This window comes from Anopheles aquasalis, chromosome 2 (genome assembly GCF_943734665.1).
Source record: "Anopheles aquasalis chromosome 2, idAnoAquaMG_Q_19, whole genome shotgun sequence".
Lineage (NCBI taxonomy): Eukaryota > Metazoa > Arthropoda > Insecta > Diptera > Culicidae > Anopheles > Anopheles aquasalis.
In genome coordinates this window covers 67,018,976-67,042,146 of record NC_064877.1, presented here as the reverse complement: position 1 = coordinate 67,042,146, position 23,171 = coordinate 67,018,976, and the positions used below count along the sequence as shown (strand labels likewise).

Below are 23,171 nucleotides of genomic sequence, written 5' to 3'. Positions count from 1 at the left end.
TGCTGTTCAGAACACGGAACTCATAGCTCGTCAATGGCACGTTCGCGAGTTTGTTGCTTTACCAGAGGCCGCCAATCACCGCCAGCGTCATTAGTGCATTGATGCGTCATCAATCCTGAGAGGGTGTCACTTGTTTGCAGTCGCAGTGCCTGTGAATAACAGAATATTGAGGGAGTTCACAACCACAGCACGCACACGGCCCTGCCGGTTGTACTTAGCAGAGATCCTTAACGATGATGGGCACTGAGTGCAACCGTCCCTTTCGGTGCAGTTGCTGTCGGTGCATTGCAGCGAAGAAGCAGCGAAACGCACACCGAAGAAAAGTACATTTATAATTTTCATCAACCCGCACCAACCTATCGGATGCAATCAATCGCATATGTGCGCTGGAGCCGAAGCCGTCATATTGCAACATGAACGGAGCGCAGTGGCACAGCAGAAGTGGGTCCTAGGGTACCGAAGGCACCACGAACCTCGCACACCGCAGGGGGATAAGGGGATAGCGACAAGCGCCAAGCTGACATTTAGTATGCATCGCGACACAGTCGCATCCAACAACGACACCGGTCTGCGACGCTGCTGCTACTACTGCCGACACGAACGGGAGCCAACGGGAGTGGGTAGATGAGAGCGGCAATAATTAATTTACATAACATACTGACCGACTGGAATGAACTACTGGAACGGTGCGATCCGTAAGCAGCGCGCAGCGGTACAAATCTATCGCCAGGCCATTACGCCAAGAAGCGACGAGGTAGCGAGGAAAATGGCGAAAAACGAAATGCGGAATGCGAAACGCAAAACGTAAAGAAGCGCTCTGCTGGTGTTGGTACTTTACCGGTGGCCCCCCCCCCCCCCCCCATTTTGGCTCCCACCTTGATCGATTCCAGGCACATCGTACACGTATCTGTCACAATGTCCTGCCGTCACAAACCGAACCAATCCTCCGCACTGACCCCGGCGGAATGTGCGAACTTTGTCGGTTTCATCGGCTGACGCCGGCGTGCGGACGCATTGTGAAACAACGAACGGCGTCCCCCCTGTTCGGAGTCTATTCGGGGCAAGATTTATGGTGAGAGTTTTACGATTTGAGACGACGAGCTGGGAGTGCATCGGTACGGATCTCCGGTCGGACGGTCCGACGATGCAATGACGATGAGCGCGACGATCGATGTTGGACCTCTTTAATCATCTTTCAGCGATCCGATTGAGGTGAGAAATGGAAAGCAGGTGTAAAGTGTATTTAAAGCCTCGGTGCTCGGTGTGTGTCGACGACGCACTCAGGGTGCTTGCTGAATGCCTACCAGTGCACTATGAGAGCAGTGCAGCTTATAATGTCGTGTCGTGGTTTAAAAAGCATCGGTGGGATTATTCGATATTCCGTTTTGTTGGGGTGAATTTTAAAAGTATTCTTAATCGAACTGGTATTCGTTATCGATTCCATATTGAAATGTTTATTAACATGTTCCGCAGCGAATGAAAGTGGATTTGTCAGTCCAGTTGGTTACTAAGGGATTTTGTTTTATTAGCGCAGTTCTTTAATGCATTTCTTTAAAACACAGGAATATTAAGATAAAGGCATGAGAGGATTACCAAAAACTCAGTTATTAACAGGCGTTAGCCATTATAATTGAAAAGCTGTAGCACGAATGTTTTCATCTCTTTATGTGCATTAATTTTACAAGATCAAATGAAAGAGATTTTTAGTATTAAAAATTCAAATTCCTATAACACAAGATAAACTCTTTAAGGAAATAATATTGATTTATAATAGCAGACGCTCTTACGTCGAGCAATTTACTAACAAAATCCCCCAAAATTACAGTATAAGTTCTAAAAAATGTTCTACTGCAACAAGCTAATAGAACAGATTTTTATAATAAATGGCGATGATTAACTAATGGAACAAACAACCTATTCTACGCTCTAGGATAAAAAACGAAAAACATAATGGTAAAACATACGGCTCGTCCGTCCTTATATATGTTTAAAAAAAATATAATGGTAAAAGGCCATTTTCTTTCCCTTTTCACTAACCAACCCAAACCCACTGTGCACTGCAAGGAGCCACGCGAGGCGTCCACTCCGATTGCAAACAGGTGAACAGCGCCAGCGCCATTGATTGGCATGACTATAGGGATTGTCTCCGCGTGGCCGCGGTTCGAGTTTTGATAAAATTATGATGCCTCATTATCGGCCCAGCACCAGCACTCCTCCCCTCCCGGTCCCGGGTTGAGTGCAAATTGTAATGCACATTTCATAAGGCGGAGCACTTCGGCCTCAGCAAAAGTGCCGCTCGAAAGCGGCCCCCTTTTTGGCGAACGTCGCGCTCAACCTCATTTGAACCAGCTTGGCAACGGCATCGGCGTTGCCACACTTCTACTTCGTTGCTGCTAAAGATCAGCAACGGCAACGGGTGGCCACAGGGGTATCACGCGTATCGCCTTTTGGGCTATTGTTCTTCAGCCTCCAGCTCGTTAGGGATCGCGTATCGCTCTGGCCATCGGGTGATGGGTGATGGCAAAGGGTAGCACCGACCTATTATGCGACAGCCTCTCAGACCCCTGCCTTCAGCCCTCTCATCTTAACCAATCGAACGCTGTTCAAAGGCGAGAAACAAAACAATAACAACAGCACCTCCCCGTCTGGCTTCAGGCTGGCTTTTTGGGCAATCGGACAAACGGGCTGGAAAACCCGTCGACGACACGGCCCGCAACAACAAACAGCCCTCTCCACCTCCTCAGGCCAAGATCCCGGCCATTATCTAACGAAAAACTCAAACAATCTCGACCGTGCACCGCGTTTTTCACAGATAAATAATAATAATGGCAAACTATGGCTCGCGCACCACTTGCGCTGTCACTCCTCTCGTTGACCTAAAACAACGCCAAGACGCCTCGGGAGCCATGGAGTTGCCTCTTACGCGCTGCATTACATGCAGACCACGGAGCAGAGAGAGCAGCGTCCACAGTCTGGGTGCGGTTTCTCACTGGTCCAAGGTCACAATCCGACGATGATCCTCCCGGATGTGTCTAAACCCCCCGGGGGGGCAATGGGTCCATTAAATCCAATTAATAGCGATCCAATTAGCGACTAACCATGACAGTGAGGTATGGGTGACAAGGGAGAACACTGGATCGGTACGGTAGCGAGATCCATTGGCGCCATCGTTAGGCCGAGCGAGTGCTGCACGAATTGTCTCCACGTTGTGGCCGCACCACCGGCGGCCTGCCAACGTTACATAATGGAGCTCGATGTCGCGGTTTTCGCGGGTTTATGCTTTTCACCTCGATCGCGGCGTCATTGTTTTCTCGTGCTTTTGTTTGTCTTTTGGGGCCTTTCGTCGTTTTCTTCGCTACCAGCTTCGTCGCCAGCTCTTTCTCTGTCCCTTCCGACCGTTGTCGTCGTCGTCGTCGCCGAGCGATTCTGTCCCGATCCCGAGCCCCGTTTTCGATGTTCGCGCCCTTCACCTAGTCACCTAGTCTGGCGGGTTTGGCGAGACGACGAGCGTGTCGTGCAGCGGGATTGCTCTTTTTTTTTTGTTTTCCATTTCAAGCCGGCTCAGCTGAAAGCGAATCGAAAGCATCCGATCCGATCAGACACCCCTCACCCCAAAGGCGAGTTGATCTTCACCCAATTTACACACCAAACGCGTGATGGAGTGAGAGAGGGAGAGGAAACCAGGGAGGGGTGATGATGTATCACTACTTTTGGTGGTCAATTCATCACCAGCTGGTCTAGCTTGTTGTTTGGCATCGTTAGCGAAGCGCCGCGATGGCACTACTCGGTGAGGCTCTTATGTTGCCGTCACCCATTCCGTGCAATGCTGGTTTGGAGTTGGAACGGATTTTAGAGTGCCAGTTTGGTATGCTGCCAGTAGCAAACAGTAGCTGGCGGTAGCGTTGGAATGAGATGTCCGAACCGTAAATGGTTAATCATCGTCGTCGACCGTCCGTTTGATGGCTTCATTTAGCATCCGTTTAGCACGCAAATAGATCAGCGTGGCGAGCAGCTCTTGCGATTGAATTGTGATGGATAGATCGTTCAGATCGTTTGTTTGATCATTTTACAGAGATTTAAGCATATTTTAAGCAGAGTTTCATCAATGATTTGATTTTTTCAAAAGGATTTCTCTCAAAAAGCAAGCGATAACGACAATAAAGCCTTGATAAAGTATATTGTGCATTATTGTGCAGTGAAAGCGTATATTGCATAAGAAGAAACGGTTATAACAGTGAGCATTTGTTGCATTTATTACTCTACTTAAATAAGTACCAAGTTACACTAAAACATTACTCAATAAAAACCATTCTTTAAACAGCAATAAATTGGCGTTGCATTACGCTGTTGCTTTGAATAAAATAATGATCCCAGCCACGTGGCCAAATCACTGGAATCAGCTACCGTATCGATGGTCTTACAATGTGGACGCTCAAATCAATGAACCGTGACCATCGTTCCGTCCATAGGGAAACTAGTTTATTCGTGGGGCGCCATCTCGAAACCCGCTCTGTCCTGCCCGGGGGCTATTTGTATATTGCTCCATTTTATGCAGCGGCCTCCCAGCCACGGTGACATGCGCCTGAACGCACCCTGTGCCTGAGGCTATTCGAGAATGTCTCTTCCGAATGTTGTTCACAGGAAAGGGTGTCCCCATTGTGTGAGAGGAGCTTGGTTGAATGAATTATGCAAAAAAAGAAACCAAACCAAAACCAAAACCAAATCCTTGCTTATACTGACACGAATAACTGGCTCCAGGCTGCCGGAAACACCTTGCCATTCGGTCAACGGCGCGGCGTTTCATTCATAAAACCTGTGTCTGTGAACTGGTTCGCTGCATCCGGCGATCTTCGTGGACCCTTCTTCTCACTCACTTCGCTGCAGATCTGCGGATTGCAGCAAAACATCACCTCAAAACCAATCCGATTGCTTTTACGATCTGGTGAAGATGGAAGCGCACGCACTAACACAACGGGACACATATTGGTTCGTTAAAAGGAATTACATTTATTAGTCATTTCGTGGGGTATTACAACACTCGCTTGTTGAACGACAGCTCCCAGCTGGGGGTCCGTTCCCCGATGCACGGAACGAAACCGTTTGGAATGGTTTCCACGGGTTCTACCAGCCGTGGTGATGCAAGAAGTGTTTGTGCTTGTTGAAGGTCTTCTCGAACGAGATGGTCTTTGTGAATGTCGCTCCTGCACCGTGGCCTCCGTGGCCACCATGTCCACCACCATGACCACCGGCTCCGGAGCCGCCGCTACCACCATCACCGTAGCCACTACCCGGTTGTCCACCGTAGCTCGCTCCTCCTGCGCTACCGCCCGCTTGAGCACTAGCGTGAGCAATGGCATGTGCGCTGGCACTGGCCCCAGCAGCCTGCTGGCCATAATAACCTCCATTACCACCACCACCACCACTGCCATAGTTTGCTCCACCATGTCCTGAGTGTCCTCCGCTCGCAACGGGCACTTCTTTGATCACCGTCACCGGAACCTGCTTCTCGATGTACACCGGGTATGGTCGATCGACCGGAACGGGCACCGGTTTCTCCACGATCACTGGTGGCGATGGGGGTGCCTCGATGTGCTTGGTTATGGTGATCTGTTTCGTGAAACCACCACCACCGTGACCGCCATGATGACCGCCCGGATGTTGAGGTCCCTGCTGATGCGATCCTTGCTGGTGTGATCCTTGTTGATGCGATCCTTGATACGATCCTCCTCCGCCATTCGCAGGTCCACTGGGCACGCCAGCATGACTTCCAGCGCTAGCACCGGCACTAGCGTAGCTGTTGGCATAGCTGTTGGAGTAACCACCAGCTCCCTGGTAGCTTCCAGCGGGAGGTGTGAGGTGTTCGGACGGAGCATGATGAACAGTGTGTCCACCGCCAGGAGCTCCGGCTTGTCCGTAACCACTACCACCGCCAGCTCCTGCTGGAGCCGGTTGATAACTTCCATATCCTCCAGCGTATCCACCATTGTGTCCAGCAACGTTTCCTGATCCACTGGGCGCACTCTGATGTGATCCGTACACTCCACCATTTCCGCCAGAAGCAGCTCCAGCGGTCGCACTAGCGGATGCACTAGCAAAGGCACTGCTTGAAGCATGGCTACCACCAGCACTACCACTACCACTGCCACCATTGCCATAACCGGAACCTCCGGAATGGCCCCCATAATTTCCGCCATGGCCTACTCCAGCGCCACCACCGGATAGACCGCCACCAAACGAAATTCTGAAGCCTCCGCCACCTAAGGAGAATCCACCGCCACCACCACCACCATGGCCATGGCCATCACTCTCGGAAGCAAGGATTATCTTTTTCTTAAAGAGCGTCGCACTGGCGAGCAGTGACTGACTGAGGAGCGCGATGGCCTGGGAAAATAGAAATAAAGGAAAATCCATTTAAAAACAAAACCTCTCGAGGCTGCAACACCGCCTTATGACAAACTACTCACCAACAGCAACTTCAGCATTCTGCTGCCTTGCACTAGATGATCACGCTTAGTACGAAAGATATTCTGAGCAAGATGCACCTGGGTGCGGGCAGGTTTTATACTATCGCATCCAGTTCTCTCCCTTGTTGTTGCTCCCGCCTGCCCGTTCCTGTCCATGCTGCCATAGCTATTGTACCGCTCTGGGGCGCCTAGCTGTATAATTATCATATTCATAGAAGCCTCATCTCACGAATTCTGCCCGCTTGTTCTAATGGGTGATTCCAAAACCTGAGACTCATACTGGAATGGGTCCCTGTGGGAGGGCGAAGAGAGTATTCGCTTCATCGTATATGCCCATATGGATCCCGCTAGTACTGCGAAGTCAGCGAAACTGAAAGTGGCCGCGTATGGTGTGTGATGTGTGTTTCTCCGTTCTGATTCCTCCGGACAAATACGCGATGACTTATGCTAATGCATCCTCATGCACTTGCGCTTCTTTATTCTTTCCACGTGAGCACGAGGCGGCCGAGGTGATGCACGTTATTGATGATCAATTTTCGTGTGTAATGCGATGGACACGCCGTTACCAGCTTCCAGTACAACGCGCTCGCTGCTGTGTTCATTGTCGATGGCCGGGGAAATTTTGATTCGCAAAGGAATCGTGCCGTATATCACGCCTATGACATCAGTTCCGCGTAAAGGATTGATGAGAAAATAAACTCTGCCGCCCAAGAAGACGCAATACGCGAGATATCGCTTTTTCGTTCTAAAAACCTGGCACCTGCTGGTATAACCGTTTTTGTTCCTGGAAGCCGTCATGACAAAAGCAAATCTGGCTTAATCAACTAATAATGGATTGTAAAAATGCCGACTCTGACGTGTAAAAAACATTATAAAAAATGAGGTGGTAATAAGCATGATCTTTATCGTAGTTTCATCAACAAACAGCCAGAAATATTGTGGCTCAGCCGTGCGAGTAGGGGATTATCAAAAGATTGCTGGAAGATCCTATATTTGCTCTCGCACTACAGATTTGAGTTAGTTCTGGCTCAAGATGTTTCCTTCCTCTTCATCTCATGAACCAATGACAATCAATTGATACTACTCGAAGCATCATCTTCTCCAGACGTAAAAACACTATTCAAATGAGGAAAGAATTCACAGCCGCGAACAATTTATTTAAAAAAAGGAGCTGAATCCTTTTAAAATTCTGGTCCTATACGTGTTCGCTATCCGTCTTGCGAGGTGTTATAATTTATACGACCATTTTCAGATCTAAGCGACCTTTGCGTTCATGGGTGTCGTCACAAAAACGCGGTTCACAAACAAGCGCTGATTTCACCGAATTTTCCCGTTTTTATCTGTTAATTGTAAACTAGACGGTATTCTTGTTAATTTACGGTATCCTGCCACTGTTTGGTGAGCCCGGGCTGTTCCTGTTGGAAGCTGTGAACGTTGCATTTTCGCGTGTTTTCCGTTTGTGCGCTTTTGGAGGGAAGCCGCCGGTGTGTACCTAACCCCATCTCTGTCGTTCCTGGAAGCGTTTAACGGTTGGCCTGTGGTGCAATTTGTGTAGATTAATCCAGAGCGAAAATGCGTAAACGGTCGCTATCCGTGGCATGTGAACGGAGTACCAACGCCGATGGTTTTTCGAAAAAGTTTGAAGGAGGTAAACAAGCGAGGCCCACCCGCAGATGCTGTCGTCCACCCTTCACTAACGCATCTCGCATTTTTCTCCCCACCAGTTGATTCCGATCACGACGAAGACGCGTCCGATTATGAGGAAGAAAATGTGGAAGACGAGGGGGAGGAGGAGGAGGAGGAGGATATCGAAGAGGGAGCAGAAGGAGGAGAGACTGTAATTGGAAATAATGAGATATGGTCTGTTGCCGAGTATGGGAAATTGGTCGATCAGCTGCGCACCGTTCTGCCAAAGAACGACAAACGATCGCACAGTGCCCGTTTGAAGTCGATCGAGTGGGATAAGGTGGCCTTCGACGGTCACTCTGCGGAAAGCGTCAAGGAGCAGACGCACAGTTTGCTCAAAAAAGTGCGCAAGTTCCGCACTCTAGGGGAAATCCTTGAGGATGTCCCACAGATTCTCAAAAAGAGGTTGCGTGCGGACAAACCGAAAGGCCCACTTACGTCGTACATCCATTTCATGAAAGAGGTCTATAGCAGCTACCAACAACGGTACCAAACCGTTTCCGCACCGGTAAGTGCGCTAGCAGTGACCAAGCTGTCCTACCAAATAGCTACGTGCGATTGATTGCCCTCTCTCTTTTAGGAATTGGTGAAAATTATCGCTCGGGATTACGGGCAACTATCCGAGAAGAAAAAAGCTAAATATGAGCGAATGGCTGCGGAATCGAAAAAAGCATACCAAATTGAGATGGAGAAGTACCGGTTAGTATAAAGCCACGGTCCAGTGTCTCCGCAGTCTCTGTAACTAACTAACCGGTTGATAACATTACAGTCATGAGCACCCAGAAAGCAGCCAACTCGTTAAGAAAAATCAATCAAAGGCAAGACTCCGCGGTATGAAGGTAACTCCATTCAGCGTGTTCTGCAAAGAGCGCCTGGAAACGGAGCCCAAGCTCTCTCACCCGGAATTAAAGAACATATGGAATAAACTGGAAATGATCCAACGGCTAAAGTACATCCGCAAAGCTTACGCGAATCCCGACGCCGATGCGGTGAACCTAACTAAAACAGAACAGGAAATGCTGGACAAGGCGATCGGGAAACCGGAAACGATCGGACGGTCGGTTAGTGACTACTATGTACGGGTGCACGCCGAACCGGACGCGCAGATTACGTATCTAGAGTGGCGAAGGTTGAAGGTCCAGGAATATAAAGCGTTACCGAAGATGCGCCGCTTAGAGTTGGAGCTAGAGTTCCGGAGGGCGCGCGACAAGTTTATCGAGGATTTTAAAAAGTATCTCGCTGCCAAACCAGAGCGGGACCGTGCCAAGGACCAAAAGTTCCTGGATAGTTACATGGCGAGCGCGTTGGACAAGGACGAGATAAGACGGTATCAGGTGGGAGGAGAAGGTGAAAATGTAAACGGAACAGCACACAGCACGATGGTCAACGATACGGTAGCCGATGCTCATCCACTAGCCGAATCGACTACCAATCACTTCGATACACCGGGAAAAAGCAAATCCAAGAAGAAGGATGCATCGGCTGTCGCAATGGGCCCTCCGCCAACCGTTCCTCCTACTACCAGTAAATCGTTGAAGTCCATCCTGAAAAGTCCGTCGCCGGTGAAGGCAGCCGCCAGCAGTAACAAGCGTGGCATTATCGATGAACCCGACACAGCAGCCAGCGTTCAAGTGGCCAAGAAAAAGCAGAAAAAGACAGACGAGACGGCTGCTGTCGCAGGCTCACAGCCATCGCCTGTGAGGTGAGTATATCCAGTCAGCGCGCTTGATGGATTGTGTTTACTAGGACTAATTCTCGATCTTTTCATTGTAATTAATTTTAAAGAGAGAAAAACCACTCGAAATCCAAACCCCAACCGGAACCAGTTCCGCCATCCTCTAAAAAAGAGTATGTATTTAATGATCGGCGTAAATCAATTGCCCTAACTTTCTTCTAATGGTTCCGCTTCTGTTTTCAGCGATCGCGAGAGTTCGGTTAGCGGCACGGGGAAGAAAAAGCAAACGACACCATTCGTCGGGAATGAGCCACGCGCCCCTCCGAAGTACGTAAACTCTGCTCCAAACGCTTGCCTGTTGTCCGTTCTGTTGGATAAATGGTTTATTTTGGTTCTTCCAGAAAACTGTTGCAATACTTCATTCAGGAGCATTACTCCGGTAAGCGGAGCAAGGCGGAGGAAGCGTTCAAAAACTTGTCCAAAAACCGACGGAAGGAAATGAAGCGTGAACTGAAAGCTGCCCACAAGCGGTACGTGCTGGAGCTGGGAGCGTTCTTCAAAACCTTGCCCAAGAACCAGATTGAAAAGTACTTGAAGAAAATTGAAGCGAAAAAGGAGGAGGAAAGCGCCGAAGAGGATGACAGCGAGGACGACGACGCGAGTGGCGAATTGACCGCTATCGGAACCACCCAGGATGTCTTAACCAGCAGCAGCGACGAAAGTGAGGACTAGGACGAAGATTGAAGTGAAATAATACGGACCTATCTTTTTTTTTTAAACACCATACGTTGGTAGGCGTAAGGCTAACTGAAACAATTTGAAATAAAGAAATGATAAAATAGACTTCATGGAACTGTTACATAAATTGTACCAACTTTGACTGACTTTGTACCAATTTTTATTAACTTTTTTTTTATAAACATACATTATCATCTGCTCGCCATACAATGTTAGCTAATATATCGCCATATACTTTGCTTTTAAATGATTCTCCACAAAACTCAATCGTCCGCCTCCTTGTGTGATCGACGTACGTAACGCACTTTCTTGAGCGAGCGGCTCTTCTTGCGTTGCACCTCTGCGCGGCTCTTCTTGATGACGCTGGCCTGGCGGAGCTTAGGCAGCCCCGTGGCAATCAAATCCCTGTTCGGCTGAATCGTTCGAAGATTTCCGGAAAGCCTCTCCGGCTCAATAAAGTCTATCGGCAACGTTTCAGTTGCGGCCGCCGCTTGCTTCTTTGCAGCCTTTAGCTTTTTAACCGCCAGCTTCGCTTCTGCGTTCTGCACTTCGTTGGTGATCTCGGTAAGCCGATTGATTTCCATCATCTTTTTTAGCTCCATCTTTAGCTGGTACCGTTCGCGTGCCTCTTGGAACTGCGTCCGGCGCTTGTTCACCGATTTGCGCGCCTTGATGGTCTTGCGCTTTCCTTTAATGGATTCGCTGTTCCCCTCAGTGCCTTCATCCTGCTCCGCGTCCGAGTCGGGGTCCTGTGCTTCAATCAAACCTTCGGTCAGCTCCTTGAACTGCCTTGCCCTCCGCTCGGCCGGTTCTTCCTTCGCAAACATATTCGTGACCACCCGATCAAAGTGTGCCTGCCGTTTGCGAATACTTCGCTCCTCTTCCACCGCCTTGTTCTTCAGCTCTAGGTAATCGTCGATCGGTGGATTGTAGCTGATGCCTTGATGAGGCAGATTGGAGGCCGCAGCCTTCTCCTTTCCTATTACGATCTTGCCCGGTTGCTTCACTAGCGGTTTGCCAGAGTGCCGGAGTGTGTGCAGTACCTGCTCCTTGCCAATCCACTCGGATTGCAGCGACTTGGGCACGCCGCCACTTTCATCGTTCCACATGTCTTCCTGCATCGTCACATCGCAAACATTCTTGCGGCAGAGAGGTCGTTTACGTTGCGGCCGAAAAGTGCCACCTCCCTGCTTGGCCGGAATGCTGCTGCTGCTGCTGCTCTGCTTTACATTTCGCTTCACGATCGGATCGCGGACCTGCGACGTATTTTTTAAGGGCAACAGCGATTTCGGTGTTTCGCTGAACTGCTTACGGCGTAGCTCCCGCAAGGTCGTCTTCGGTTTACCCGGTTTCCTCTCCTCGCTAAACAACTCATTGTCCGGCTGGTCTGCGTTCGGTGCGATGCGTTCGTCCTGTCGCTGTTGCTCCAGGAAGGAATCGATTTCACTCGTATCGATGTGCTTGCGCCACGACGATTTTAACTTGCGGGAAACGTGTTTTTTCATCGTGGAACCGTGGAATCGTTTTTACACCGCAAACGCACGAGGTTTCGAACCTTAACCAAAACAACAAAGGCACACACACACACTTTGCCTGAGCAGCAAAATTAGAGGCTGTCCGTTTTGGGGCTAGTTTCCGTGCTCTAACCGATTTTCCGAAGTTTTTCCAAAAGTTTTCACATTATTTTTACAGGAAATCGTGTCTGTTAATGCCTTTCAAAACACATTTTTCATGATTTCAGATGCTTCGATAGATTTTGCAGTTTTTGCTCAAATTGAGCTACTCAAACTGCCGCTACAAGCGCAGCTCGTGTAGTCGTTTATTTACCAAAACAGCCGGCCATTTTTCAAGCCGAGTTGCATTTTTCGTGACTTTCAGTTTTGTAATTGTCCCTCTGCTGTGCGTTTAACTTTCTGTTTTACTTTCGTTTATCGTGCCGAAGAACCCCGAAGAAAGATGCAATCATTGCGCAAAACTACAACATGGATTATCCCAAGTGGAATGAGGTAAGAATGAGTGAAATGCATTATTGGCCGGTACGAAGGGGCTCCGAGATTTTGGGGTCAGCAACGACTGGCCACTCCGCCATCGCACGTTCCGTTAAGCAAGGGGACATCGACCGTGTATCTTATCAGTGCTCCGCGCACAGTCCAGATAATGATTGATCCGGACTGGAAGAATGTTAACTTTCTTATTATGCTTCTTCCCTCTGTCCCCGTAGACTGGCTCGCATGAGCGGCGGTGAGATGGGCAGCGGTGCCGGTAAGGGCGGTGGCGGTGGTGGATCGATCCGTGACGCCGGTGGTTCCTTCGGTAAGATGGAGGTCGCTCACGAAGAGGAATATTTCTACAAACAGGTACGTTGCTGCACTGGTGGTGGCTTATATAGGCAAAGGCGCTAATTATTGGTTTCCCATTCGATTGTAGCGTCAAGAGCAGCTGGCAAAGCTGAAGCAGAAGGTGATCAACCACGAAGATTTCCACTCCGAATCGATCAAGCATCACGAGGATGCGATCGCCCGCCACAAGCAAGCCATTGAGGAGCTGAAGAAGAAGTAAGCGGAGGGAGCGGAGGCTCGTTAGTCTTTTTTTTGGTGGCGGCATTTTTGTCGGCAGCACACACAGAGCCGATGATTATTAGAATAAATCGTACCACTCGTATGCATTCTCTCTTGTTGTCAGCAGCAACAGATTTAATCGATGATGACTGTGCTATTTCCGTAGCATGAGATCACTTTGGCGCAATGTTAGGCAATGCGACTGCAGCTACGCGAGATCAATGCTCATCGGTAGGTGCACGAAGTTATGATCAACCATGCATATCACCGGGCAGCATCGGATGACAAAATTATAAATAGTTGCCTAGAAGCGGGACTGCTTGTTATTTTGTTGAGTCGTCGATGTTGGCGTGCCCTCCCTACACGATCCCAGCGGACGCTATCATGCCTTACCAGGCATGAATTTTTAATTAACCTTGATAACAATCGGAATACTAACACCTCAACACTGGCCCGGTTGTCGGTGATCGTGTGTTGATCACTTTGCGGGCGCCGCAACATCGTTCTCGTGGTAGACCACGAGGTGTACGGCCGCGGAAAACGCATTAAAGGCTTCTTCCGCTGGGGGTTGAACGATGAGTTAGCGACAAATTAATTACCTGCCACTGCTATGTAGCGGTCCCAAAAACTGACCAAACACTGCCGGGCACGCCGACGAACAGATTCCCTCGGGAAACCCTCGGAAAGGGTGTGCTGCCGAGCGGTTTGTCGCGGCTGTCTCGCTGTCGCAACCCGATAACATCTTTTGGCCCACCATTGCCGTGACGTAAACCATCACCATTCCGGTCACAGCGTGGCATTAATTAAAATTTGTACGCCAGTGCCACTGCTGTACGTGTGTTTGAATTTCCTCTTTAACGATGTCCTTCAGGCCTGGCTTTTTTGGCAAAACCTCCTATAATTGCGATGATGGAACCTAGCCCACTAGATTCGAAATGCGCTGTTACTGTTAACGGATAACGCTTCAACAGCTCAACAGGCTCAACAATCAACACCAGCGTAGGCCATGTTACTTAAAGATTTGGATGCATCCACGTTTAACGAAATGGAGTACCATGTCCTGCAGCTATGCCTGTAGCGTTTCCATTCCTTCTATAAGAATGAGTTTAGTTGATCCATAAAATATCGACGCGATGGGTAGTTAGACGTTAAAAAGAGTGTACTGCATGTGCTCAAGAAAAGAGGCAAAACAAATTTAAACTGGACATTTGAGTGCGAGCGGACAAGGACACACTGCACATACGGCTGCTCACAAGCAATGACCAACGCACGTTCGCTAACAAGGCCACCGGGGAAGATAATGTGTTCAACTTCCTTCAACCGGACAGGAAGAAACCAACGCATCGTCGATGTCCTTAGAACTACTTGCCTAGTTCCTCTGCTCTAGCCACTAGACCGCATGTGAGGAAATTATGTCAAGTATGCGATGGTATTTAAATAACGCGCCTGTTGCGTCGCTACCGCATCCCGCATCTCGATGTATGTCGGCCCACATGCTCGCATTGCACGCTGCGGCTAGGAGCCAGCAGCCTTGGTGCTAGTGGTACATCCTGGCGGAGAAGTAAATTGCAATTTCCTCCCTTTCCAGCCGTGAAATGCTTGTGCTTGTGCGAATGTGTCGCACCGAGGAGAACATCCTTTTCGGTCCGGAATTGACGCTCTCCCCATTAATGCTCGCTCGGTATCCTAGACATTCCCCTCGTGAATTTCGGGTTCTTTGTGAGGACCACCATTGGCTTTGAATTATGATTATTCTTCCAAATCTCGGAACTCGAAAGCACTCGGCGCAGCACCATGGGAATGGGCTCATACCTCCATCTCCATCAACTTTGTCGATATAAAACAAATTAAGTAATCGACCGAGCATCGTCAAACCCTCCCCGCGTCGAGGAGGGAATCCGAGCATAGAATCCACCCTTGGAGACGGGCACCCTTCTCGTGCATTAGCAGTGGGTTATGGCATTTAGGCACCACAGACCCCGGCGCCTGTCCTTGTTTCTCACTTCTTTTCCATTTTATTGATTCCTCCACCATCCTCCCTAGTTTGTTGGGCTACCCTTCGCTGGTGGCACGTGCAGCACCGCGCACTCAACTATGTACAAATAGAGCCATCAGCTCGTGGTGCGTCTGGCAAAGGGCTCGGACGGGGGACAAACGTGACCAGGAATTTATCGCGGTCACGAGAGACAAAGTACTGGACGAAGGCGAAGGTATTACACCGTGTCGTAAACACGCGGCTGACCGTTGGACGCACCACCATCCGCATCGGATATTGGAAGGACCGCGGCCTTTTCGTTGTGGCTTTCAAGGGGTCGCAGATAATTAAAAAGAATCATTTACCTGCTGCCCTTTTCAACACATCAACCTCGGAACCATTATCCTTTCTGTCAATAGAATGTCAATTGGTCTTTCATTAATGTGTTTCCAGAGCTGCAAAATACTGCAAGTATGTGGAGCCTTTTTGTAAATCACAACGTATTAATCGTATTGGTGAAACACTTTCAAATGATGGTGTATGGTTTAGAAAAATGCAAAACCGTATTCACGTTATCGTTCTTCGTCTATTCATCATGAAAATACAGCAGCAAGATTCGACGCAAGAATAAACAGGCAGTCGAGCCAAAAAAAGACTTTTCATAAAGAATAGTCTAATTTATAAAACGCAAAAATAGTAATTATTTATCAGAAAGATTTTATCAGTACCTAGCCCACATTTTGCGTACCCTCAATCTGTAACTTGTTCCCTTGATGTTATCCATGGTGTAATTTTCTAACTGTTTCAGGTGCCGATAGGATGATGGAACTATGAGGAAACCCGAAAAAAAAAATGAAAAAGCCCCGAACACACTCCCAATTCTTCGCCAGAATGTGATTAAATTGACAAATGGTGCCTTCATTACCATGGAAATGTAAATTTTTGCAGACATGAACATACACGAGCTGCGGTACGCCACGAAGGACACACCCCCGGGTAGGACCGACCGAGGCGATTACGAGATGCAATAAACCTCGCACATACTCCAGCACACACGCTCACCGGATTACGTCATAATTGTCCCGAAAAAAAATCCTTTGCCAGGCTGTCCCTCTTCGAATCTAGTGGATGACCCGGTATCTCGTTTGCACCCTTCACGGCAACGATATGCAACACGCACCGCCGTACACAGGCAAGTTTCGTTGGTGCCTGTCTGTATGTGTGCATGTACGTGTGCTAATGTTTATAGTTCCTGATAGCTGTCCTTTTACTCTCTCTTTCTCTCTCTTTCGTCTCTTTCAATCGTCTTTTATGATCCATGCTGCGCTATCAGCGTTCCGGCAAGGCGGCTACGTCTAGTCTTTCGACGCGGTTCCAGGAGTTTCGGATTCGATGACGCAGTCATTCGGTAGACCTAGTGGCTTTGCATAGAACGCCACTCGTAGCCACTCGTAGGCAGCCAATGTTGGCCCTAACGAACGCTGCAACATGAAACCGTACCCGTTCCCCAAACAAAAAACCCGAAAACCCAGATCCACCCGAGAGACGAGGGGGAACGCATAAATCTGGATGCCGGTTAGGACGCGAACCCGCGTGACCCAATTTAATGCGAACACGAGTCTGTATGGCGTGTAAGGATACAGCTCTGGCCACCGGCGTCTACAGTCACGAACCCGGTCAAGTCAGTCAGCGCCCGTAGAATTGTCCGGGCGGGCCGGGGTGTCCCTAATTTGAGACGTCCTTGCGAGGGTGCCTGCGCGTGTATGTTATGAGTTCGATGATCGCCAACAACGTCAAATCGATATCGAATATCCTTTTCTCCCAGTAATTCGATTCGTTGATTGTAATTTAATCGTAAATTTATTACAATCATCCCGGCAACATCGTTGACCCGCTGGCTGCTGCTGCTTCGGATTCTACAAGGAGGATCTCAAGCGAGAGGCTCGAGAGTCCTTTGGTCGTTCCCTTTGTTATTAAAAAATGCTCTCACTCCGGGTGTCCACCTCAATTGAGCGGTAGGCTGGGCTGGTCATCACTCATGCGACCATAGACCGGAACCGGCTGCCGTGGCCATAAGTTGGTTTCGCTTTCCCCAATTAAGTCCAAGCCTTCGCCCTCATCCTCCAGAGGACGTGCCCTTCCCTCATTTATCGCGCCTAGCGCTTCCTTCTGACCAGACTGATAAATGGCTGAATCGGGACATCGCGCAAAGGATCCCCACGGGGCCCGAGGGAACGTAGGTTCATTGACCGACCGGTACTTTGCACGCGGCCGTGCTTACCCGGTCGTCTCGGGAACTCCTGGAACACATTCACTTCGATACATTGTTCCGACGTGCCATTTTTAAAATGGTATTTGGCCGACGTCTGGAGTCGGTACCGCTTTTGTGAGCTTTCTTCCAGGATTTGCCGGATGGAAGGAAGGAAACGTGCACTGGCACCGGCGACCCGTGGCGACCGCGACTCGGTTTAATGATGGATGAATGCAGACGCGTGAACGTATCATCACTTCTGGTTCGTCGTTCCCTTCCTAACCGCCAAAGGATATGGTTTTAAATGGTTTCGTAATAGCATTGTGACGCTATTGACACGTAAGGACCTTCTATAATTTGTAACAGTGAACGAACTGAGGGTTTTTGCTACTTTTTTCATGAATTTTCAAAGAATTTTAAAATTTTTTCCTCGCTTCTGGAATTGGTTACACATTTGCCAAAAGTGTGCGTCAAAATTTCACTTTAATTTAATTTAAAACATTGCTTTCTTTAACGCTATCGTTAGTTACTTTCCTTAGCGCTACAGCAGTGCTATAAATGAATAGGTTAAAATAGTTTTTACAAACTTTGCCCCAAACGAACCACTCCCAGTGTGGCTTCCCAGGAATCTAGAAGAACCACCGCACCACTCGGGACTCTCCTGGGATCCTGCGAGACCATCAAGATGCTTCAGCTCTCCACAATGTCCTCGCAATAAGTTGGTGCAATTATAAACCGACAGCGAGAGCACACTGCTATCGCGGGAAACCCCTAGCCATCCGATGACTTCGTCGTCACCTATTATGTCGTTCTGGTTTAGTTCCAAGTACTCCAATTCCGTGTTTGCACCATTTTTGCCAGACTGAACTTTTGCACTCATTGCGAGCTCCGCTTTCTTTCTCGCTTTACGCCACCACAGCGCTGGAATGGCTGAAGGTGGAGAGTATGCCGGTGCGGTCCGGTCGCTGCTGGAATGGCTTATTGGTTTTGTGTGCTGTTCGCTTCACGTTCGCGAACGTACCTGACCAGCATCACAGCACAGGGAAGAGCCACAGCATCGATGCTGTGGACATTCTGGGCACGGCATCCTGGCAGGTGGTGATGGTAGGTGCAAACGGCGAAGGACATCCGGCATCATTCGCATCAAATCGCGTCGGAAAGGATCAGTGGCCTGGTGGGGTGGAAGTGGGTGGAGGGCACCATTGGAGAATGGCATTTCTATTCTTTCCGCTCCCCGGAGTCAAGCTTTACGCCGAAACGATTACAAACTGCTGGCAAAGCGGCCACGCATTTCACCGTGGATCCTTTGCTCAGTCAACCACGTACATCCACCCTGGCTGGATAGATGATGGCAGAGAAAGTGGTGATGATGGAGCATAATACCCCTTTCGGGTGGACCGACCGGTTCCGATGTGTCGATATCACCGTCGGTGGCGCACATTCTATAAAACCCGAGCTCTGGGAACGTACCGTGCATAATTATGGGGTATATGAATATTAAATATGAGAATTGTTGGCATTTCTTTGGGCCATCCGTTCAGCTCGGCTCAGCTATTCATTCCAGGCAACCGAGCGTGTAAGGATGCGAAGGAGCACAGTTTTCCATTCTCTGTTTCTCCACCGGCATGCCACTGACAGGAATGTCCTGTGCAGCATCTTGGCAGTCTAGCAGAGGCAGTCAACCAACAGTCGGTAGAAACGGAAACTGAGCTAAGGTATCGAGGCGGACAGAACGTCAATTGGAAGCATTTTCTAGGAGAGGATGACCTTCGGCCGATGATGAGTGGAGTTGAGTGTGAAGATGGAGAAATAACTTCTAGCATTCCTGTTCGGTTCTCGAGATGCTGACTGAATTGATGATCGATGCCTTCAGAAAGCCATTCTTTGCATAATCGATGAACCCGAACCGATCGGAGGCGGGCTGAATGCTCGATAATGATGAAGGTAATTCGGAGGTTCACGAACGTCTCAACATTCCGCGTGTTTCATCATGCAAATCGAAACCGCATCCCTTTTCGCTGTGATGAGGCTTCGTTTGCTCTAGATTTCTTCGCAGAACTTGACGTCATGTGCGTACAACCGATTGCATCAATTCTATGAAGTCATTTGCATCTACCTACTCCTAGTGTTCTTACTGTTACAGTTGGCAGCTTCTGTAATGTGCTTCTTGCGATAAGGCTGTAAAACACTTACTCGGCGGTGTTTCACCTTCAACCAGCACACAACGTGACACCCGCTGTACTGGGAGGCTTACCGATTGACCACTCGACGATGACAAGGACGACCATTGCTTCCCTCCTTCTGGGCACTATAAAGACTCAAATCGATTCAATGAAAGTGATTCTTCTGAGCGATTCTATGTACTCTCCGGAAGATCTAAATCTTTCACTGAATGGGCCATTAGAAATGAGGCCATGTTAGTACTTCAAAGGGATCATGAAACGGTGACAAAGCGAAGAATGACGACCGTGTCGGTTTGCGACCGTTTGGTGGACTATCCTTTCTTTCATTCGTTCCTTAATGACCGTCGTCAAGAAGTAATGACTCAGTAGAGGGTTTGCGTTGCTCAAGAGCTGGTTGTCATTATTGTTAAAAAATCAACATCGAGGATCTTACAAGGGAGTCCGGTTTACAGCACATAAGGATAGTAAGGAGCGTAGGCAGAGTAAGGCGATGCAGTGTAGGCGGCCGCCAGTGGGGCACTGTAGGCAGCAGCCAGCGGGGCACTGTAGGCAGCAGCAACCGGGGCAGTGTAAGCGGCAGCAACTGGAGCGGTGTAAGCAGCCGCGATCGGAGCAGTGTAAGCCGCAGCAATCGGAGCAGTATAGGCCGCAGCAATACCGTTGTAGTTCCGGGCGATCACTTGCGAGCTCTGGGCGGTCACAACGGCCGGAGCGGCAACAACAGCGGCCGTCAGCGGCTTTCCGGCGGCGCAGGCCACGGCAATAGCGACGAAGCAGATCACTTTGGCGAACATTTTGAGATGGTTTTGGTTTTTGGGTAGGTTTGCTGTGCTGGAGCTGGGAAACGGTTGTACTGTGCTGTTGGTAGCGATCGGTGGCAACATTTATACTGGGATCGAGCTGATCGTAACGCGTAGCGGGTGGGGACTATCATGGTCCCCACTGGTAGTCGATCGCATATCGCGGTCATTGGCGGGTTTGTCACCGTGGCCCGTAGTGCCAAGCGTTTAATTTAACATTCCAACCTGATCACGTACGTAGACGGACGACACCGCGGCTGGCTGGTGGGTAGCTATAGGTCGCGAGACTGCAGACCTGAAGGACATGGGCTGTACGAGGTGTTTGGTGCGTGTTCTGATGCATATTTCGTCGGTGAGGCCGTGTTGCAGCAACCATTGCACAATAGATGGAACGCACGGGTGTGGAATGATTTTTGAGGGATAATTGGGCAACGGCACTGGTCCACAATTTAATCTCGAACGTGAATTTGGTGCAGCGATAGACCGATAGTTGTTGAGACGTTTTTGGGCATTATTTGTAACATTCGAACAGTGTTCAAGAAATAACATTTTTTAGAAGATTAAACCAAAATGGATGCTCTATCAACTCAGTTATTACACGATGTACAGGACATTCTTTTTGTTTGAGAAGTAATTTCGATTCAAAACCAATTTCAACGAAGTTGAAGGAAAATTACATGATTCATTTACATTAAATCAAAGCGAAAAAGGTCATATGCGTATCCAAGCAAAAATTAAAGGCAGCTATGTGAAATATGCTTCGTTCTATGGTTTAATGTTCTCACTTGCTAAATATCAATACCGTTTCTACAGCAGCTTCTTGGCAAAGTGTACAATAACGATTCATAACCAAATTGATTCACTAATTAGTTAAGATCTGATGCGTAGCAATATGATAATGAGGAATCAAACGAGCGGTTCATGTGATCCCTTTCCTACTCCGCCATTCTGACGAGTTCTCTCCACTTTCCCAAGGGATCGCGCTTCTTATCGTGTTAAAATAATCATTTTTGTCACACTTTGTCACCTTTCACGGCCCCAAGACTCATTAGGCGGTGGTTTCTATCGTGTGCGGTTAATGTGCTGGTAATTATATAGTTGTGTAATTAATGCTTAGAATGGCAAATTTAAAGCATGAAAGTAGAACTCTGTTAGGGCGCCTAAGAGGAAGCAAAATACATTATAATGATTTACGAATTTGCGAATTGATCTGAACAAATCTGAATCGAAATAACAATAATCATGTAATAATATCAAGAAAATAAAATATACTGCGCTTGAAATATTTACATAATCTGTTTTATATTCATCAATATTATATTTTATTAATCAATCACTAATTTAACAAGGTTATGGTACTTCAAAACTTTATATAAAGCAATTCGATTTAACTTTAACTAGTTTCTTGAACAAATACCAAAGAACTTTTTCAATTACTTAATAACCTCTCTCGATAACGCTCGATCGGCCCCACGATTGCCGAAAGCGTGCGTTTTCGTTCTGTTTTGCTCGCTCCTTCGTTCGTCGAGAGTCTATGTGCGCGTGCGCGTCCGCAGAGCGGCGTTAGAGAGAAAGAGAGGGAGAGAAAGAGACAGAGCAGGTGTGTGTGTAAACCACGCGGCGAGCTTGTGAGCCGATGGTGACGACGAAAAACGTGGAAAAGGCCGTTATCACTCGAAGCGTACGGATGCGCGTCCTCTGAACAGCAGCAGCAGCACCACCAGCAAGGATCTCGACTTTTCCGATTCTAGAGTGCGTCGTCGTTAAGGATACACGTAAAGTGCTGTGGTCAAGTGCTGCCCAACGCAGTAGTCATTGAATTTGTTCGGATAGTTTGTCTTGAGTTTGTTTAGTGCGACGCAAATTACGCGTGCGAAGGGAATTCGGGGGCCTGTCCGGGCCTAGTGGCGTATGTGTTTGTATCGTAACTCTTTAATTGCAGCCCAGTGGTAGCGTGTGATTTTTGTTTTCGTTTTCGTTTCCTCTGGCGCTCCGCCGTGAGGTGTGGAAGTTTTGAAAACTTCGACGCGTTCGGCGAAAAAGGTGCTAAGTTCAAGTCCAAGCGTATAATCCATTGCATCCGTTTCCGGCGAGCAATCACTGTGCGGAAGTTAAGAAACGATCCAAAACGTTTCGCCGAATTTGCGTTGTGTGTAGGGGGGCCGTTGTTGTTGTGTACGTTGCGCAAAACAAGAGGCCGGTCAGTTTGCGAATGAATTAGAAGCTAAATGAGTCTAGCGTATGTTGGTGTAGAGTGATCATCGCGTGTGTTTGCGACGAGTGTGTTCTTGTGCCCGCGATCGGTGACAACAGTGTACGGTTGGTGTAGATTAGCAGCCGAAGGATCTAGAATCCATTGAACGATCCTCCCCCGCATGCTGTGTACGTGTGTATGGGTAGTGTGTGGACGATATCATCGTAGGCCGTGGCAACAAGTGGTAAGTGTGTACGGGTAACGATGGCAACAGGGAAGATGGTGGTGCTGAGGTATTTTTGGAACAATGAATGAAATGCATAAGAACGCGCTCGCTTGTCGCGTTGCTTTCAGTTGAATGAAGCAAAAGGCCCTCTTTAGCTTATCTCATAACAACAAGTAGCCGAAACGTGTTCTTTTCTTAGAAGCAATTCCGCTTCTGCTGGTAACAAATCCAGGTAGAACCTACGCTTCCTTCCAGACAGTGTCGCTATGTTGCCAATTCATTCACTAGAACATTTTAGGTACTTTACGGCGGGGTGCCTGTTCAGCTTTTACGTTGCGTAGTTACCGGCGTGCCGCCTACCTGCTAGAGAAGCACGAAAACAGTTCGCCTTCACCTACGATGACGACACAGTAGATGGTGG

The 23,171-nt window shown here is 48.6% G+C and overlaps 5 protein-coding genes across 5 annotated transcripts; 2 read left to right on the top strand and 3 right to left on the bottom strand.

Annotated features, from left to right (window-relative positions):
* Positions 1–4,987: 4,987 nt before the first annotated feature.
* LOC126580807 (uncharacterized) lies at positions 4,988–6,590 on the bottom strand. The gene is made up of 2 exons (XM_050244071.1): positions 6,465–6,590; positions 4,988–6,381 (listed from the first exon to the last, which is right to left on the bottom strand). Exons 1-2 carry the CDS (start codon positions 6,480–6,482, stop codon positions 5,122–5,124), a joined length of 1,278 nt encoding a protein of 425 aa, XP_050100028.1. The 5' UTR covers positions 6,483–6,590; the 3' UTR covers positions 4,988–5,121.
* A 1,162-nt stretch (positions 6,591–7,752) lies between these two features.
* On the top strand, positions 7,753–10,668 carry LOC126581672 (nucleolar transcription factor 1-like). Its single transcript, XM_050245488.1, has 7 exons — positions 7,753–8,112; positions 8,189–8,658; positions 8,731–8,849; positions 8,920–9,852; positions 9,936–9,998; positions 10,069–10,152; positions 10,227–10,668. Exons 1-7 carry the CDS (start codon positions 8,037–8,039, stop codon positions 10,555–10,557), a joined length of 2,076 nt encoding a protein of 691 aa, XP_050101445.1. The 5' UTR covers positions 7,753–8,036; the 3' UTR covers positions 10,558–10,668.
* Positions 10,669–10,706: 38 nt separating this feature from the next.
* Positions 10,707–12,150, bottom strand: LOC126581673 (ribosome biogenesis protein NOP53). Its single transcript, XM_050245489.1, has one exon. The coding sequence runs from the start codon at positions 12,066–12,068 to the stop codon at positions 10,827–10,829; it is 1,242 nt and encodes a 413-aa protein (XP_050101446.1). The 5' UTR covers positions 12,069–12,150; the 3' UTR covers positions 10,707–10,826.
* A 251-nt stretch (positions 12,151–12,401) lies between these two features.
* Positions 12,402–13,230, top strand: LOC126581675 (ATPase inhibitor mai-2, mitochondrial-like). The gene is made up of 3 exons (XM_050245490.1): positions 12,402–12,569; positions 12,785–12,920; positions 12,991–13,230. The coding sequence occupies exons 1-3, from the start codon at positions 12,520–12,522 to the stop codon at positions 13,120–13,122; spliced, it is 318 nt and encodes a 105-aa protein (XP_050101447.1). The 5' UTR covers positions 12,402–12,519; the 3' UTR covers positions 13,123–13,230.
* A 6,746-nt stretch (positions 13,231–19,976) lies between these two features.
* On the bottom strand, positions 19,977–20,372 carry LOC126569186 (vitelline membrane protein Vm26Ab-like). The gene has a single exon (XM_050226110.1). It carries the CDS (start codon positions 20,322–20,324, stop codon positions 19,977–19,979), a length of 348 nt encoding a protein of 115 aa, XP_050082067.1. The 5' UTR covers positions 20,325–20,372.
* Between the last annotated feature and the right edge of the window lie 2,799 nt (positions 20,373–23,171).

What these genes read in the sequence shown, in the direction of transcription:
- LOC126581675 (XM_050245490.1), top strand. Translation starts at nt 12,520, where the DNA reads ATGCAATCATTGCGCAAAACTACAACATGGATTATCCCAAGTGGAATG. An exon ending in ATTATCCCAAGTGGAATGAG is followed by an intron (nt 12,570 to 12,784) that starts GTAAGAATGAGT and finishes CTGTCCCCGTAG; the next exon opens with ACTGGCTCGCATGAGCGGCG. An exon ending in AGGAATATTTCTACAAACAG is followed by an intron (nt 12,921 to 12,990) that starts GTACGTTGCTGC and finishes ATTCGATTGTAG; the next exon opens with CGTCAAGAGCAGCTGGCAAA.
- LOC126581673 (XM_050245489.1), bottom strand. Translation starts at nt 12,068, where the DNA reads ATGAAAAAACACGTTTCCCGCAAGTTAAAATCGTCGTGGCGCAAGCAC.
- LOC126569186 (XM_050226110.1), bottom strand. Translation starts at nt 20,324, where the DNA reads ATGTTCGCCAAAGTGATCTGCTTCGTCGCTATTGCCGTGGCCTGCGCC.
- LOC126581672 (XM_050245488.1), top strand. Translation starts at nt 8,037, where the DNA reads ATGCGTAAACGGTCGCTATCCGTGGCATGTGAACGGAGTACCAACGCC. An exon ending in TTCGAAAAAGTTTGAAGGAG is followed by an intron (nt 8,113 to 8,188) that starts GTAAACAAGCGA and finishes TCTCCCCACCAG; the next exon opens with TTGATTCCGATCACGACGAA. An exon ending in CCGCCATCCTCTAAAAAAGA is followed by an intron (nt 9,999 to 10,068) that starts GTATGTATTTAA and finishes TTCTGTTTTCAG; the next exon opens with CGATCGCGAGAGTTCGGTTA.